Genomic DNA, 17,504 nt, shown 5'->3' with positions numbered 1-17,504 from the left:
ATATTATTGTGCAACCAGTTGGTTCATTAATTCTGCTCCATTATTTTGAACCTTAATCCACAAACACAGCTGCAGTAACTCAATGGATGGGAAAGGGGCAGGAGCAGGCATAGCTTGTTGGTTACATTTGCAGCAAGGACTGTTCAATGTAACACAGCACCATTCCCCAATTCTTTCTCTGCTACATTAACAATTGCATGGGGGCTGCCTCCTGCAGCTGTGCAGAATTCATTGACTTCAGTGGATATTTTTAAGGCAAAGATGATTAGTACAGGTGTCAGAGGTTATGGGGAGAAGACAGGAGAATGGGGTTAGGAGGGAGAGATAGATCAGCATGATTGAACGGTGGTAGACTTGATGGGCCGAATGGCCTAATTCTACTACTATTCCTTAGGACCTTGCCCTCAATTTCACATGGACTATCTCCGACACCTCTCTTCGCTTTCTCCATCACATCTCTGTGTCTCCTCTGCATCTCGCAGTTCTGCTTACACCCTCACCCAGACAGAACAAGGATAGAGTTCCCCTCGTCCTTACCTTTCACCCCACTAACCATCACATCCAACTCATCGTTAGCCGACACTTCTGCCACCTTCAATGTGATCCCGCCACCAGTCACATCTTCCCATCTCGAGACCAAACCAGAAAGATCCAAAGGGTCCTGATCCAAAACGTCACCTATCCATGTTTTCCAGAGATGTTGCCTGCCCCACTGAGTTACTCCAGCACTTTGTGTCCTTTTTCCCCCCTTTCAAAACAGTTTGCTCAAAATGTATGTAAACAAATTAACAATTGAAATTTTTAATTAGATTGACTTTGTTATTAGATGCTGCAAGAGGAAAATTGGAAAAGCTGAAATCATATTAAACCCTCGTTAGCAGTGGTTGAAGCTAAGTAATATCAGTCATATTTAATAGCAAGGGCCTTATAACAAATTATAATTTCTCAAAAGTTATAATTACACCCACACAAATGCGATTGCTTATCCCAACCTCAATTATCATTTTGTTGAAATGCTGATAAATTAAAGGCCTGTTTCTATGTTCAGCAAACAATTAACCTGCAGAAGCTCCATTTCCATTTCACACATTACACCAAAGATCAACGGCTCGATGATCTTTGCTTTACACAAAGCTGAAGTAGTTTCACCTTCATTTTCCATTGGAGAATGGTTTTGCCATTCATAGTTAACTAGCTTTTTGACACTGGAAAGTCAAAGCCTTGCATTCTAGTTCTAATAAACATTGGCTCACATATCCATGATCAAGCACCTCATAAATGCTAGTGATATTGCTCTAGCCACATTCAACGTGTACATATTGTTTAACAAGTCCTGAACTAATCTCTTTTGAGAACAAAAGTTAGGTTCGCAGGCCTGTTCCTGTAACATCATCATGATTGTCAGTGATCCAACCAGTCTCTGCCACTCCTCATCCATCAATAACTGATTAGAGTCAGTCTCAGAATTAAAATTGACTGCGAGTCTGTAGCTGTTTGCAGAAGTTACTTCTGTTATCCTTATTTCACTCACAAAAGGGCTTTTCTTGAGAACTAACATGATCAAGGACCTATTTCACCCTTCATACACCCTCTTCTCCCCTCTACAATGGGGTGGAAGATACAAATGTTTGATAGCACCTACCACCACTCAGGAACAGCTTCTCCCCATTATCAGACCGTTGAACTGTCCTTCCTTCTTCCAACCTACCTTTGTTGGGGATGCGACCTTTTCTCTGTAACTGTAACACAATGTTGTAAAGCTATATTCTGCACTCTGCTACTTTTCTCTCTGCACTACCTGTTCGACATCAAGTAGAAATGAGCTCACATTTAGTAGAGCTGCTGCTTTATAGCCCAAGAGACCCGGGTTCAATCCTGACCATGAGTGCTGTCTGTACGGAGTTTGTACGTTCTCCCTATGACTGCGTGGGTTCTTTCTGGGTGCTCTAGTTTCCTCCCACATTGCAAAGACGTGCAGGTTTGTAGGTTAATTGGCTTCCGTGTAGTGTCCCAAATGAGAATGACAGAACTAGTGCACTGGTGATCGTTGGTTGGCGCAGACTCAGTGGGTCAAAGGTCTGTTTCCATGCTGCATCTCTAAACTAAACTAAATTTGCCTGGTCAAGTACCTCAAATGCTAGTGATACTGCCCCAGCCACTTCCAACATGTACTTGTGTATGACTTGATTGCACTCGTGCATAGCATGATCTGATTCAAAAGGAACCATATCTCGATACACGCGAATAATAAACCAATACCTAACTTTGCACATTAGCAGGATCTCAATGGATCAAATTCTAGGAATTTGAGTTTATGTAATAATGTTAATCTTTAGAGTCCAGGCATCATTTTGGCAAAGGTAGACACAAAGTTCTGGAGTAACTCAGCGGGTCATGCAACATCTCTGGAGAGAAGGAATGGGTGATGTTTCGGGTTGAGACCCTTCTTCAGACTGATGTCAGGGGAGGGACAAAGATAGAATGTAGTCGGAGACAGTGAGACTAGTGGGCGAACTGGGAAGGGGGGGGGGGGGGGGGGTATAGAGAGGGAAAGCAGGGGCAATCTGAAGTTAGAGAAGTCAACGTTCATACCGCTAGGGTGTAAACTGCACAAGCGAAATATGAGGTCCTCCAATTTGCGCTGGGCCTCACTCTGACAATGGAGGAGGCCCAGGACAGAAAGGTAAGATTGGGAATGGGAGGGGGAGTTGAAGTGCTGAGGAACCGGGAGATCAGGTAGGTTAAGACAGACTGAGCAGACATGTTCAGTGAAACGATCGCCGAGCCTGCGCTTGGTCTCGCCGATGTAGAGAAGTCGGCACCTGGAACAGCAGATGAGGTTGGAGGAGGTGCAAGGGAACCTCTGCCTCACCAGGAAAGACTGTTTGGGTCCTTTGGATAGAGCTTTTGGATAGAGTCTTTACAGGAAGCAGGGTGTGAAGAAGTGTAGTCAAGATAGCTATGGGAGTCAGTAGGTTTGTAGTAGATTTTGGCAAATCTACGCCACACTCCCTACAAAGCCAATACATTAATAGTTTAATACATTAAAATCCATACATACAGCACCCGCAGTCGGGATCGAACCCGGGTCTCTGGCGCAGTAAGGCAGCAGCAACTGTACCACAGCGCCTCTTTGCAAGCCGAAGATCCCATATGCTTTACAAACCAATTGTGTTTAATGTGCTCATTTCCCCAAGGAGTGAATACGTTCGCGGGGAAACACAATTGTGCAAATATTTATTATCTTTTAAATAAGAAAATTGTCCAGTTCTCAAAAAAAAATGACCGTAGGCCACGATTTGTACAAATGAGCTTCTCGGAATGGAATGCGAATTAGTTGTCGAACAACAAAGTCCGTTGTGAACTCCAATGCTGCACTTCTCCAAATCAATAGCTCTGCCCCTGCAGAACTCAAAAGCGGTAGATTTTAAGCGGGAAATTCTCCGTGATCAGGTGATCGTCCTGAAGAATCACCACAACATTCACTTCAAATTCTGTAAAGAAGAAAAGATGCCAGTTATAACTGTTACTTCATCACGTCTTACTTCTGCATGCCCCCAACCAAATATTACACATATGGTAAAAGATTGTTGTTCCCTCACTCTTAGTTTGTAAAAGAATAGGCCGGAAAGCCTACTCCTGCACCTATTTTCCATGTTCTATGTTTCTATTTCATAAGATTTGTGAACTAGTGGCAGCATTTAGAAATGCGAGCTAAAATTCCTGATGGATGTGCTGTGAATAGCAAACATTAGCATTTTTAAAAGGGTTAGCACAGTAGGTGTGAATTCCAATGTTAAACTTATATTGACTTCAGTATTTTCCCACACATGTATAGCGTCTGCTTGAACTTACTTCAAAATAACTCACCAAACCCATCATATTATCAGATCAAGAAGAAGCCACAAAACCACAAGGACATCCTCCCGCCCACCACCCCATCACAAACCAGAGGAGAACCTGTGTCATTCACTAATCTCTGTAAAGGGGCAAGCCATCCACTGTGGAGCTAGGGGAGTCTTCATTCTTGTCATGAAGCAATCATGTAGACACTAGTCCCTTAACCAACTGAATGAGGGGCAGGCCAAAGCACTGTTGATGACAAGGAATGAAAATGCTAACTATCTGCCGCAGTCTACCTTGCACATTGAATGACCTGATGAATCGCCTGGGATCGACCCACGCACATACATGGCAATGGCATTCCCAGCCGAGTCAACCTTGCAAAGTCCTTCCAAAACGCATCCTGGAATTGGTGTCTAAATTGGGAGAGGTGTTCCACAGATGGGTGAGGTAGCAGCTTAATATCATCACATTAATGGAATCATATCTTACAGGCAATTGGCACACTCTGCTATCTCGATTGCTGTCTCTCCCCCCAGATGGAGCCAGCAGGGGAGATAGAAAAAGAAGACTTGGGAGTCTTCAACATCAATTACAGGCCTCACACAATCTCATGTAACCAGTCAAACATGACAAGTAAACCTTCTCATGAATACTGCCTACTGTCCTCGCCAGATATATGTGTTCCTCCATCCTGAGCAACATCTGGAAGAACTGAAAGTAACAAAGATATAGAAGATGCCTGGGTTCACATGTGTGTAGAGCAGAATAAGGCCATTCGGCCCATCGCTACTATACCATCCAATCATGGCTGATCTATCTTTCCCATCTTAACTCCATTCTCCTGCCTTCTCCCCATAACCCCTGACACCCACACTAATTAAAAATTTGGCAATCTCCAAAATATCCATTGACTTGGCCTCCACAGCCTTCTATGGCAATGAATTCCACAGATTCACCATTTTCTGACTAAAGAAATTTCCCCTCATCTCCTTTCCAAAGGTACGTCCTTGTAGTCTGAGGCTATGGCCACAGGTCCTACTCTCCCATGAGTGGAAACATCCTCTCCGTGATTGTGTGGGGCTTCATTATCCATCAACCGAGAAGGGTTAGGTGGACCATCACTGACTGAGCTGGCAGTGTCCTGGCTGAACAGTGGATCACTGTCTTAAACACGTGGCCTATGCAACGGCCAAAGTGCACACCAGTTCATGCAAGCAGCATGTGGCAACACCGAGATGATTCTTCATTCAGTGCCAAGGGACTCATATATCCACCCCGCGACCAGACACAGGGTCACAAATTGAGCATCTTTAGCAGTCGTGGTGAAGGACATGAGAGATTGTCCAGGCCGCTCATTGTTAATCTAAATTTGGTCGCACAGACTGGGTGAATGCTCTGAATATTCACTATTCAGAGCTCTCTCCAATCAGCGATCAAGTAGATAAAGTTATGGGGAAGGGTTTTGACCCGGGGCATCACCACCTCCTGTTCTCCAGAGATGCTGCCTGATCAGCTGAGTTGCTCAAGCATTTTGTGTGTCTTCGGTTCTTTCCTATTCATTCTGCAGTTCCTTCCTCCTCATTCAATGATAACATTCAGACACTGGTCAAATTGAAATTAAAGGGAAAAGTCTCTAATCTTTGGCATCATCCTTAGCATAAATAAAATGCTGGTACATGGATAGGATAGGTTTAGTGAGATAAGGGCCAAAGGCAGGCAGGTGGGACTAGTGTAGATGGGGCATGTTGATCAGCGTGGACAAGTTGGGCCGAAGGGCCTGTTTCCACGCTGTAAGACTTTTATGCCCCAGAAAAGAAGCAAATGCAGACAAAACTGGGAGCTCATACTTACCGACTTTGAAATTAGTTGTTTCCAGCGTGGGGCAAGTAAACAGCCGGGGAAACACCATGTAGATGGGAATGGCCAAACCTTGACAAATGTTGCCATCAGCTATCTGGATGTTTTGAATTTCTGTGGCATCTCTGGCGTAACCCTCGACACAACCTAATTCAGTTATTGGAGAAGTTAGTTGGAAAATAAAGATTTGCATTTACACAAGTTATTTTGCAATTTAATGTCCACAAGCTGTTTAAAGTCAGTGAAGTGCCTTTTGAATTGTTCAAAAATAGCACAATGCACTTTGTTGGGAAAACAGTTAAACCAATTCACACACATGATTCCACAAATAGCCACATGATAATGCCCATGGAAATCAGAAATGGTATCACAATATTTAAACCAAATGAAGTTACATACCCGTGTTCAAAAGGGAACTGCAGATGCTGGAATATCGAAGGTACACAAAATTGCTGGAGGAACTCAGCGGGTGCAGCAGCATCTATGGAGCGAAGGAAATAGGCGACGTTTCGGGCCGAAACCCTTCTTCAGACTGATGGGGGGTGGGGAAAGAAAGAAGGAAAAAGGGAGGAGGAGGAGCCCGAGGGCGGGCGGATGGGAGGGTGGGAGGAGACAGCTAGAGGGTGAAGGAAGGGGAGGGGACAGCACAGGCTAGCCAAATTGGGGGAATTCAATGCTGATGCCATAAGGGCGCAAGGACCCCAGACGGAATATGAGGTGCTGTTCCTCCAATTTACGCTGTTGCTCACTCTGGCAATGGAGGAGACCCAGGACAGAGAGGTCGGATTGGGAATGGGAGGGGGAGTTGAAGTGCTGAGCCACCGGGAGGTCAGGTAGGTTAAGGCGGACTGAGCGGAGGTGTTCGGCGAAACGGTCGCCCAACCTACGCTTGGTCTCACCGATGTAAATTAGCTGACATCTAGAGCAGCGGATGCAGTAGATGAGGTTGGAGGAGATACAGGTGAACCTTTGTCGCACCTGGAACGACTGCTTGGGACCTTGAATGGAGTCGAGGGGGGAGGTGAAGGGACAGGTGTTGCATTTCTTGCGGTTGCAACGGAAAGTGCCCGGGGAGGGGGTGGTGCGGGAGGGAAGGGAAGAATTGACGAGGGAGTTGCGGAGGGAGCGGTCTTTGCGGAAGGCAGACATGGGGGGAGATGGGAAGATGTGGCGAGTGGTGGGGTCACGTTGGAGGTGGCGGAAATGGCGGAGGATTATGTGTTGTATTTGCCGGCTGGTGGGGTGAAAGGTGAGGACCAGAGGGACTCTGCCCTTGTTGCGTGTGCGGGGATGGGGAGAGAGAGCAGTGTTACGGGGTATGGATGAGACCCTGGTGTGAGCCTCATCTATGGTGGCGGAGGGGAATCCCCGTTCCCTGAAGAACGAGGACATTTCCGATGCCCTGGTATGAAATGTCTCATCCTGGGAACAGATGCGGCGTAGGCGGAGGAATTGGGAGTAGGGGATGGAGTCTTTACAGGGGGCAGGGTGGGAAGACGTGTAGTCCAGATAGCCATGTGAGTCAGTGGGTTTGTAATGTATGTCGGTCAGGAGTCTGTCCCCTGCGATGGAGATGGTGAGGTCAAGGAATGGTAGGGAAGTGTCGGAAATCGTCCAGGTGTATTGGAGTGCCGGATGGAAGTTGGTGGTGAAGTGGATGAAGTCAGTCAGTTGTGTGTGGGTGCAGGAGGTGGCACCAAAGCAGTCGTCAATGTAGCGGAGGTAGAGGTCGGGGATGGGGCCCTGGTACGCATCGAACAAGGATTGTTCAACGTACCCGACAAAGAGGCAGGCGTAGCTGGGGCCCATGCGTGTGCCCATAGCTACGCCTTGTGTTTGGAGGAAATGGGAAGAGTCAAATGTAAAGTTATTGAGGGTGAGGACCAACTCCGCTAAGCGGAGGAGAGTGTCAGTGGCTGGGTAAAGGTTGCTCCTCTGGTCGAGGAAGAACCGGAGGGCTCTGAGGCCATCCTGGTGGGGGATGGAGGTGTAGAGTGACCGGACATCCATGGTGAAGATGAGGGGGTGAGGGCCCAGAGAGTGGAATGCGTGGAGGCGGCGGAGAGTGTCTGAGGTGTGTCTGAGAAGTTACATGCCCATTGTGTACACATGGTTTGATTGCAACCATAATAATAATAATAATGGATGGGATTTATATAGCGCCTTTCTAATACTCAAGGCGCTTTACATTGCATTATTCATTCACTCCTCAGTCACACTCGGTGGTGGTAAGCTACTTCTGTAGCCACAGCTGCCCTAGGGCAGACTGACGGAAGCGTGGCTGCCAATCTGCGCCTACGGCCCCTCCGACCACCACCAATCACTCACACACATTCACACACAGGCAAAGGTGGGTGAAGTGTCTTGCCCAAGGACACAACGACAGTATGCACTCCAAGCGGGATTCGAACCGGCTACCTTCCGGTTGCCAGCCGAACACTTAGCCCATTGTGCCATCTGTCGTCCCATGTGAGGATAACCTATAAGGACAGTATGCAAAAGATTTTTCACTGTATCTCAATACATGTTCAGAAGTTATAGGAGCAGAATAAGGTCATTCGGCCCATCAAGTCTTCTCTCTCTATATCTATCCCTCCCAACCCCATTCTCCTGCCTTCCCCCCCATAACCCCTAACACCCGTACTAATCCAGAATCTGTCAATCTCTGCCTTAAAAATATCTATTGACTTGATCTCCACAGCCTTCTGTGGCAATGAATTCCATAGATTCACCACCCTCTGACAAAATAAATCCCCCCTCCTTTCTAAAGGGACGTCCTTTTATTCTGAGGCTATGGTCTTTGGTCCTAGACTCTACCACTTGTGGAAACATCCTCTCCACATCCACTCTATCCAGGCCTTTCACTATTCATAGAAACATAGAAAATAGGTGCAGGAGGAGGCCATTCGGCCCTTTGAGCCAGCACCACCATTCATTGTGATCATGGCTGATTGTCCCCAATCAATAACCCATGCCTGCCTTCTCCCCATATCTCTTGATACCACTAGCCCCGAGAGCTCTATCTAACTCTTTGTCAAATCCATCCAGTGACTTGGCCTCCATTGCCCTCTGTGGCAGGGAATTCCACAAATTCACAACTCTCTGGGTGAAAAAGGTTTTTCTCACAGTCTTAAATGGCTTCCCCTTTATTCTAAGACTGTGGACCCTGGTTCTGGACTCGTCCAACATTGGGAACATTTTTCCTGCATCTAGCTTGTCCAGTCCTTTTATAATTTTATATATATGTTTCTATAAGATCTACCCTCATCCTTCTAAACTCCAGTGAATACAAGCCTAGTCTTTTCAATTTGTTACGTTTCAACGAGCTACCCCCTCATCCTTCTAAACTCCAGCGAGTCCAGGCCCAGTGCCGTGTGACAATAATAAACCAATAACCAATGTGATGCTTTGGCAGTACTCCGGCTGTGATCTATCTGATGTGTACAGTTCTAGCACCTTCTTGTAGATGGACAATAAAACGCTGGAGTAACTCAGCAGATCAGGCAGCATCTCTGGAGAAAAGGAATAGGTGACGTTTCGGGCCGAGACCCTTCCTCAGACAGACCCGAACATCACCCATTCCTTTTCTCCAGCAATGCTGCCTGAATTGCTGAATTACTCCAGCATTTTGTGTCTATCTTTGGCATGAACCAGCATCTGCAGTTCCTTCCAACACAAACTGATTCTCCATCTGTGCTCCAGGCGTACTAGCCTTGCTCTTGTATTCTGTGTCTCAGCTCAAGAAAACATCAGCATACCTCTTAACCATGTATAGACATGTAGATCCTTCTACTTTAAAAGATCTGTGAGGTATAGCCAATTGTTTTTTTTGATCCTCCACTTTCAATATCTTCCCTTTTTCATTTTGTTTCGCTTTGCCTTGTTGAATCTTGCCCAAAACAGGACCTCATTCAGACTGAAAGATAGAGGTAGGGTTGGGGAACTGGAGGCGAAAAAAAGGCGAGAACAAATGGAAGGGTGGAGTCCACCTCCCTTAGTCTGAAGAAGGGTCTCGATTCAAAGTCACCTATTCCTGTTCTCCAGAGATGCTGTCTGACCCGCTGAGTTACTCCAGCATAGTGTGTGTATATCTGTGGTATAAACCAGCATCTGCAGTTCATTTTTATTATAAATTTAAGTTCTTTGGCTCAGTTGTATTCTTGCTCCATCAGACGAACCAGAAAGAAGCGGCATTATGTGATATGGATCCTTGCCAGACTATGTCACTCATTACTGCAGCAGATCCTGTGTCTTATCCACATCTCTTGGATTACTGGTCCCCATAACGCATGGTTCTTGAAGCAAACTGGACTCTATTGTCTTCAGACTTGAACATGGGATGTTGGCATTTTGAGACACAAAATTCTGGAGTAACTTAACAGGTCAGGCGGCATCTCCGGAGAAAATGGATTGGGTCAGGTCTAAAGAAGGATCCCCAACACGTAACGTCACCTATCCACTTTTTCACCCAGAGGGTCACGGTGGCGCAACGATAGAATTACTACCTTGTATCGCTTGCAGCGCCAGAGATCCGGTAGTCGATCCTGACTACAGGCGTTGTTTGTACGGAGTTTGTACATTCTCCCCGTGACCTGCCTGGGTTTTCTCCAAGATTTTTGGTTTCCTCCCACGCTCCAAAGACGTACAGGTATGTAGGTTAATAAGCTTGGTATATGTGTAAATTATCCCTCGTGTGTGTAGGATAGTGTTGGTGTGCGGGGATCGCTGGTCAGCACGGACGCGGTGGGCCAAAGGGACCAGGTTCCGCGCAGTATCTCTAAACTAAAGAGGCTGCCTGACCCACTGAGTTACTTCCGCACTTAGTCTCTAACTTAATAATAATAATAATGCATTTTATTTGCTGGCGCCTTTCTGGACACCCAAGGACACCTTACAGGACATAAAATCACAATACATTTATCAATATTAAAATCAAGTTGATTAAAACAAATAAAAATAAAAAAATAATAAAATAAAATACACAAAACATTTTAAGTCATTAAAATCAGGGTGAACATGGTGGAAGTTATGTCGGGTATGCTAATCTAAACAAGTGTGTTTTGAGTTGTGATTTGAATTGATCGATAATGTCCAGGTGACGGATGGGAGGTGGGAGAGTGTTCCAGAGACGTGGGGCAGAGCAGCTGAAGGCTCTGGCACCCATGGTGCTGAGTCTAAATGTGGGGACAGTTAAAATTGCAGCTGAGGAGGAACGAAGTGACCGGGAAGGAGTGTATGGTAGCAGCAGGTCAGAGAGGTATTGGGGAGCAAGGTGGTGTAGGGCTTTGAAGGTCAGCAGTAAAATCTTGTAGTTAATCCGATGGTGCACAGGGAGCCAGTGGAGCTGAGTGAGGATGGGTGTGATGTGGTCCGATGATCTGGTGCGGGTGATGATCCGGGCTGCAGAGTTCTGAATGCATTGGAGGCGATGAAGACGTTTATTGGAGGTGCAAGTGAGGAGGGCGTTGCAGTAATCGATGCGGGATGTGACCAGAGCGTGGATGAGGACTTTTGTATTGTCTTTGGAGAGGGAGGGGCGGAGTCTGGAGATGTTGCGGAGATGAAAGTATGCAGAGCGTGTGATATTGCTGATGTGGGGGCCAAAGGAAAATGTACTGTCCAGAATGACGCCGAGACTTTTGACATGGGAGGAGGTGGGTATGGGTGAGCCATCAACTGAAATGGTGAACGGGTGGGTTTTGGAGAGTGTGGACTTTGAGCCAATTAGCATGATTTCTGTTTTATTTCCATTGAGATTTCCATTAACTTAAATGAATACTTCTCAATCTTGCACGATGATATATGGGTATGGTCAAGCACAATAAGCTAAAGGAGTTACTCCGGAGGTACAACACTCACCGCAGGTTTCCACCCGCACCAGTTGCAGCTCGATGCTCTTGACGGGCACGTCCAGATTCTCCACCATCAGCTCGCCCGTCAGTGGCTGGGTGATGATGCAGTTTGTCGAGTCGAGGCGGCCACGGATTTTGAATCCAGGCAGCGGCGTCCTCTGGAAGGAAGGTTGGAAACGTTTGACAGGATTCAAAAATAAAGTCGGCAGAAGGAACGACCGTGCAATGCAGCTATCAAATGATCATCGTTACTTTTTGCATATCTTTCAGTCATTTGTGCTAGATCTCGCTATATCATCGTCTGTATCTCTCGTTTCCCTTTCCCCTGACTCTCAATCTGCAGAATGGTCTGGACGCGAAACGTCACCTATTCCTTTTCTCCAGAGATGCTGCCTGACCCGCCGAGTTGCCCTAGCTTTTTGTGTCTATCGTCAGTTTAAACCAGCATCTGCAGTTCTTTCCTATATATCAAATGAGAAGATCTGCATTGTAGTTGGTGCTCAACTGATACCATCCAGAACAGCCTTGGAGGATCTACAAGTGACTTGTAAACACAAACACAAAATGTTACACAAAGATACGCTGCACAATGTGGCTCTATTAGTCAGTGCAATAATGGCTGATCAACTCTACCTTTCTACACTATCTCTTTAAATCCGTCAGTGCTGAAAAATCAATTTTACACTTGAATGCTCTTAAAGGCCAAGTGTCACATTCTTTCAAATGTGAAAATTCCTCTCGATATTAAATTACTAACTCTTTACTTTAAGTCTTTGATATCCAGTCTACATTTAGTATTAGATTTTCCAATCAAGGAAGCATCTTCATCACAAACTACCTTTTAAAGCCTGTAATAATTTAGTTTAGTTTAGAGATACAGCGTGGAAACAGGCCCTTTGGCTACAGAGTCCACGCCGACCAGCAATCCCCGCACATTAACACCATCCTACACTAGGGACAATTTTAACATATATACCAAGCCAATTAACTGACAAATCTGTACGTCTTTGGGTGGGTGGAAACCAAAGTTCCTGGAGCAAACCCACGCAGGTCACGGGGAGAACGTGGGAACTCCATACAGACAAGCACCCGTAGTCAGGATTGAACCGGGTCTCTGGCACCGTAAGGCAGCAACTCAACCTTTTTAATTCAAGGAAACATCTTCATTACGATCTACCTCATTAATGATGTAGACTTCAACTTCATACTTCTCAATTCCTGAGAGCTTGTTTAGTCTAGTTTAGTTTAGAAAAACTACGTAAAAACAGTCCCTTTGGCCCACCGAGCCTGCACTGACCAGGAATCCCCGCATATTTACACTATCTTACACACACTAAGAACAATTTACACATACACACCAAGCCAATTAACCTACATACTTCCACGTCTTTGGAGCTTGCCTATGAAATTGCCCCTCAATCACCACTGCCCAAGAATCAATGTAATGAATCTTCATTTCACCAAATGTCAGCGAGAAGAGATAGGAGCAAAATTAGCCATTCTGCCCATCAAGTCTAATCGGCCATTCAATCATGGCTGATAAATCTCTCCCTCCTAACCCCATTCTCCTGCCTTCTCCCCATAACCCCTGACACCGTACTAATCAAGAATCTATCTATCCATGCCTTAAATATATACACCGACTTTGCCTCCACACCTTCTGTGGCAAAGAATTCCACAGGTTCACCATCTTCTGACTAAAAAAAAATCTTCCTCATCTCCTTCCCAAAAGAACATCCTTTAATTCTGTGGCTATGACCTCTAGTCCTAGACTCTCCCACCGGTGGAAAAATCCTCTCCACATCCACTCTATCCAAGCCTTTCAGTATTCAAAGAGGTCCCCCCCCCCCTCATTCTTCTAAACTCCAGTGCCATCAAACGCTCATCATATGTTAACCTACTCATTCCTGGCATCATTCCTGGGATCAAACCTCTTCTGGACCCTCTTCAGAGCCAGCGCATCCTTCCTCGGATATGGTGCCCAAAATTGCTCACAAGAAGCCGAATACAAAGCTCTCCAAGGTCTCAAAGCCCTAGACAATAATACCGACTGTTACTTTTATACTCCAATCCCTTATTAAGAGACAAATACACTCTGTGCTTTCCAAATTGCTTATGTTATTTGCATCTTATTTTTTTCTTTCAAACACCCCGATCACATAAAAACTAACACTTCCCAGTCTGCTTCTTTTTACAAAGGTGGTTAACAGAATATTGCTTCCTAAGGCTTCACATTTTACACCTCTATTATCCTTATCTCACTGTCTTTTCATCTGTTAATTGTCCAACCATCTGAAAATCAAACCCCTCCCCTGTATCCACCCTTCACTTGCCAGTCTTGGTCCTGCCCACACCTCTCTTCCAGCTTTCTCCCCACTACTCCAGTCAGTCTGAAGAAAGGTCTTGACCGAAATGTCACCTATCTTTGTTCTCCAGAGATGCTGCCTGACCCGCTGAGTTACTTCAGCAATGTGCGTCTGATATTTTTGTAAACTAGCATCTGCAGTTCCTTATGCCTACAGACCAGGAACCATACCAGGATTCATCGCCGCATTCCCTCGATGGTGTGTTAGTACCTCATTTGAAAGAAGGAAATCAAACTTCAGGTGCACTATCACCAGAGCTCTCTATAACTCAGTAAGACATTGCAATAAAATCCTCTCAGAATCAGTGCCTCTTAAGTGCTTGCTGCAAACCGGCACTGACCTTTTATGGTCCACAATAATTTCTCCATCTATAAAGAACTCATGGTTATTTTCGCTGACCCCTTCCTTTGCACAAAACCTCTTGCAATCTCCAGTGTCACTCACTATTTTACTGGCGACAGCTTTCATTATAGAGTAGTACAATTTTCAACTTCTCTTGTTAGCCATAGTCACACTACTCCCCCGTGTGGCTCATATTCCACAAGGAGTGGTTCATATGTTGCATGGAAGTCAGCTATAAACGACGTACTGCAGGGTTAGAGCACAGACATTATTATGGATATTATAGCAAGGTATCATATCCCCTGGCAGTTGCAAGAATGAGAGGTGACAAGACTGAAACATTTAAGATCCTGACAGAGTGGATATGAAGAGGATGTCTCTCCTTAAGGGAAAATCTACAATTAGGGTTGCTTGCGGAAAATACAAGACAGCTGTCCAATTAAGGCAGAAATGAAACTGTTTTCTAATCTCTCAAAGAATCATATGCTTTGAAAATATTTACCTCAAAGGATATTTCTTAAAAGCAGAGATAGATTCTTGATAAGAAAGGAAATGAAAGGTACCCACGAATAGTCAGGAATGAGTGATGAGGATACATTCAGATTAGCCATGATCTTATTAAATGATAAAGCATGCACAGCGGCAGAGCTACTGCCTTACAGCGCCAGAGACCCGGGTTCAATACCGACACTCTGTACAGAGTTTGGACATTCTCCCCGTGACGCGTGGGTTTTCCCTGGGTGCTCAGGTTTCCTCTCACGCTCCAAAGACATACAGGTTTGTAACTAACCATTGGTCCCATAGAAACATAGAAAATAGGTGTAGGAGTAGGCCATTCTGCCCTTCATAGAAACATAGAAACATAGAAAATAGGTGTAGGAGTAGGCCATTCTGCCCTTCGAGCCTGCACCGCCATTCAATATGATCAAGGCTGATCATCCAACTCAGTATCCTGTACCTGCCTTCTCTCCATACCCCCTGATCCCTTTAGCCACAAGGGCCACATCTAACTACCTCTTAAATATAGCCAATGAACTGGCCTCAACTACCTTCTGTGGCAGAGAATTCCAGAGATTCACCACTCTCTGTGTGAAAAATGTTTTCCTCATCTCGGTCCTAAAAGATTTCCCCCTTATACTTAAACTGTGACCCCTTGTTCTGGACTTCCCCAACATCGGGGACAATCTTCCTGCATCTAGCCTGTCCAACCCCTTAAGAATGTTGTAAGTTTCTATAAGATCCCCCCTCAATCTTCTAAATTCTAGCGTGTACAAACTGAGTCTATCCAGTTTTTCTTCATATGAAAGTCCTGACATCCCAGGAATCAGTCTGGTAATCAGTCTGCTAGATCATGGAACAAGGGAATTAGGAGCAGGAAATGACCAAGTCTTAAGTGTTCAATTCCATTTTATAGAACGGTAGGATGCTGAGAAAATAGTCAAGCTTAGTCATAGTTTTATGAAGGCAACGTAGCGTTGACAAATATATTGAATTATTTGAGTAATAGGTAGTGTTCATGTAGGAGAACCAGTAAGTTTAATACATTTGGACTGAACATTCAATAGAAACATATCAAAAAAGATTATTGCATAAGAGCTCATGGCTTTGATGGAAGTTTAGGATAGATAGAGGAATTGGTTAACAAACAATACTGTCAGGCAAATGGGTCATTTCGATGCATGCAGTGGAAATGGAGGGGTGCACAAGAATAAATGCAGTGGCCTCAATATGTACTTGGATGAAGAGTATATTCTAGATACATTTGCTCAAAATACAAATGTAGGAGGTGGGGAGTGATTCAATTGTGAGGAGGATGCTGAAGTTCATAGGTAGGTTAAGCAAGTAGGGAAATGTGTGATTATCCACTTTGTCAGGTAGAATAGAAACAAAGATTATATGATTTAAATACAGAGGGTCCACAGAACACTGGCCTTTGCATACAGCTGCAGCAGATAATTAGGAAACCAAATAATTAAAATATGAAAATGGCAAGTTCTTGCCCCAACTGTAGAGTGTATTGTTCATCTCACAACAAGAGCATTACTAAGTCTTGCTCTCCGTATTTTGTCGGGCACTGGGGAAAGTATATTTCAAGCTGTGAAGAGAAGGTTCTTAAGGGGTTGGACAGGCTATTTTGCAGGAAGATTGTTCCCGATGTTGGGGAAGTCTAGAACAAGGGGTCACAGTTTAAGGATAAGGGGGAAATCTTTTAGGACCGAGATGAGAAAAACATTTTTCACACAGAGAGTGGTGAATCTCTGGAATTCTCTGCCGCAGTAGGTAGTTGAGGCCAGTTCATTGGCTATATTTAAGAGGGAGTTAGATGTGGCCCTTGTGGCTAAAGGGATCAGGGGGTATGAAGAGAAGGCGGGTACAGGATACTGAGTTGGATGATCAGCCATGATCATATTGAATGGCAGTGCAGGCTCGAAGGGCCGAATGGCCTACTCCTGCGCCTATTTTCTATGTTTCTATGTTCACTCAATCGAGGCTGGCAGAAAGGAAATGTCTAACAGGAAAATAGGAACAGTCGTCCAAGGCATCGCCATGGGCACTCGTAGGGGCCCCAGCTGAGCCTGCCTCTTTGTAGGGTACGCCGAACAATCCCTGTTCCAGGCGTACACTGGCCCTATTCCCAAACTCTATCTCCGCTGCACTGATGACTGCTTCGGGGCGACTTCCTGCATCCATGCAGAACTCACTGACTTCATTAACTTCACCGCTAATGTCCATCCTATACTCAAATTCACTTGGACCATTTCCAACATCTCCCTGCCATTTCTATATCCCACCGTCTCCATCACAGGAGATGGTCTATCGACTGACATCAATGGTTCAATGGTCCTTTATTGTCACGTGTACCAAAGTACAGTGAAATTTGATTTACCATACAATTGTGACAAGACTTGTCTATTTCTAAACTTCCAACGCCCTTGCGCTAGTTCATATAAGCTTCAAACTCAGTAATTTGGACACTGGTTGTCTCAACATCAGTCACTCACCCACATAACAAGCATGAGATTTAGCATCATCTATTTACTACAAAAGAGTAACATATAGAGTAGCTGTGCATGAAGGCATCATTTTAACTGAATATCAATATTGTCAGATCACATTTGGAGTATTGCGAGTAGTTTTGGGCCCCATATCTTAGGAAGGATGTGCTGGGAGCTGGAGCAGAATTACAGGACACGGAGGCAGATAAGGGATCCATCTATGGCAGCAGTAGGGGAAACACCAC

General features: G+C 45.1%; 1 protein-coding gene across 2 annotated transcripts in view; it reads right to left on the bottom strand.

Annotated features, from left to right (window-relative positions):
• Positions 1-3,220: 3,220 nt before the first annotated feature.
• The window catches only part of vps26c (VPS26 endosomal protein sorting factor C), a 32,199-nt gene continuing 17,915 nt past the window's right edge, over positions 3,221-17,504 (bottom strand). For both annotated transcript variants that reach the window (XM_033032501.1, XM_033032502.1), the window contains 3 exons: positions 11,563-11,713; positions 5,698-5,850; positions 3,221-3,494 (listed from right to left, as the gene is read on the bottom strand). In XM_033032501.1, coding sequence (XP_032888392.1) covers positions 3,412-3,494; positions 5,698-5,850; positions 11,563-11,713 — 387 coding nt within the window. In that variant the 3' untranslated portion in view covers positions 3,221-3,411. The remainder of the gene's footprint in view (positions 3,495-5,697; positions 5,851-11,562; positions 11,714-17,504) is intronic.

The sequence above is a fragment of the Amblyraja radiata genome, chromosome 14, assembly GCF_010909765.2.
Source record: "Amblyraja radiata isolate CabotCenter1 chromosome 14, sAmbRad1.1.pri, whole genome shotgun sequence".
Taxonomy (NCBI): domain Eukaryota; kingdom Metazoa; phylum Chordata; class Chondrichthyes; order Rajiformes; family Rajidae; genus Amblyraja; species Amblyraja radiata.
Note: the sequence above shows the minus strand (reverse complement) of the source record. Positions and strands in the feature narration are given on the sequence as shown.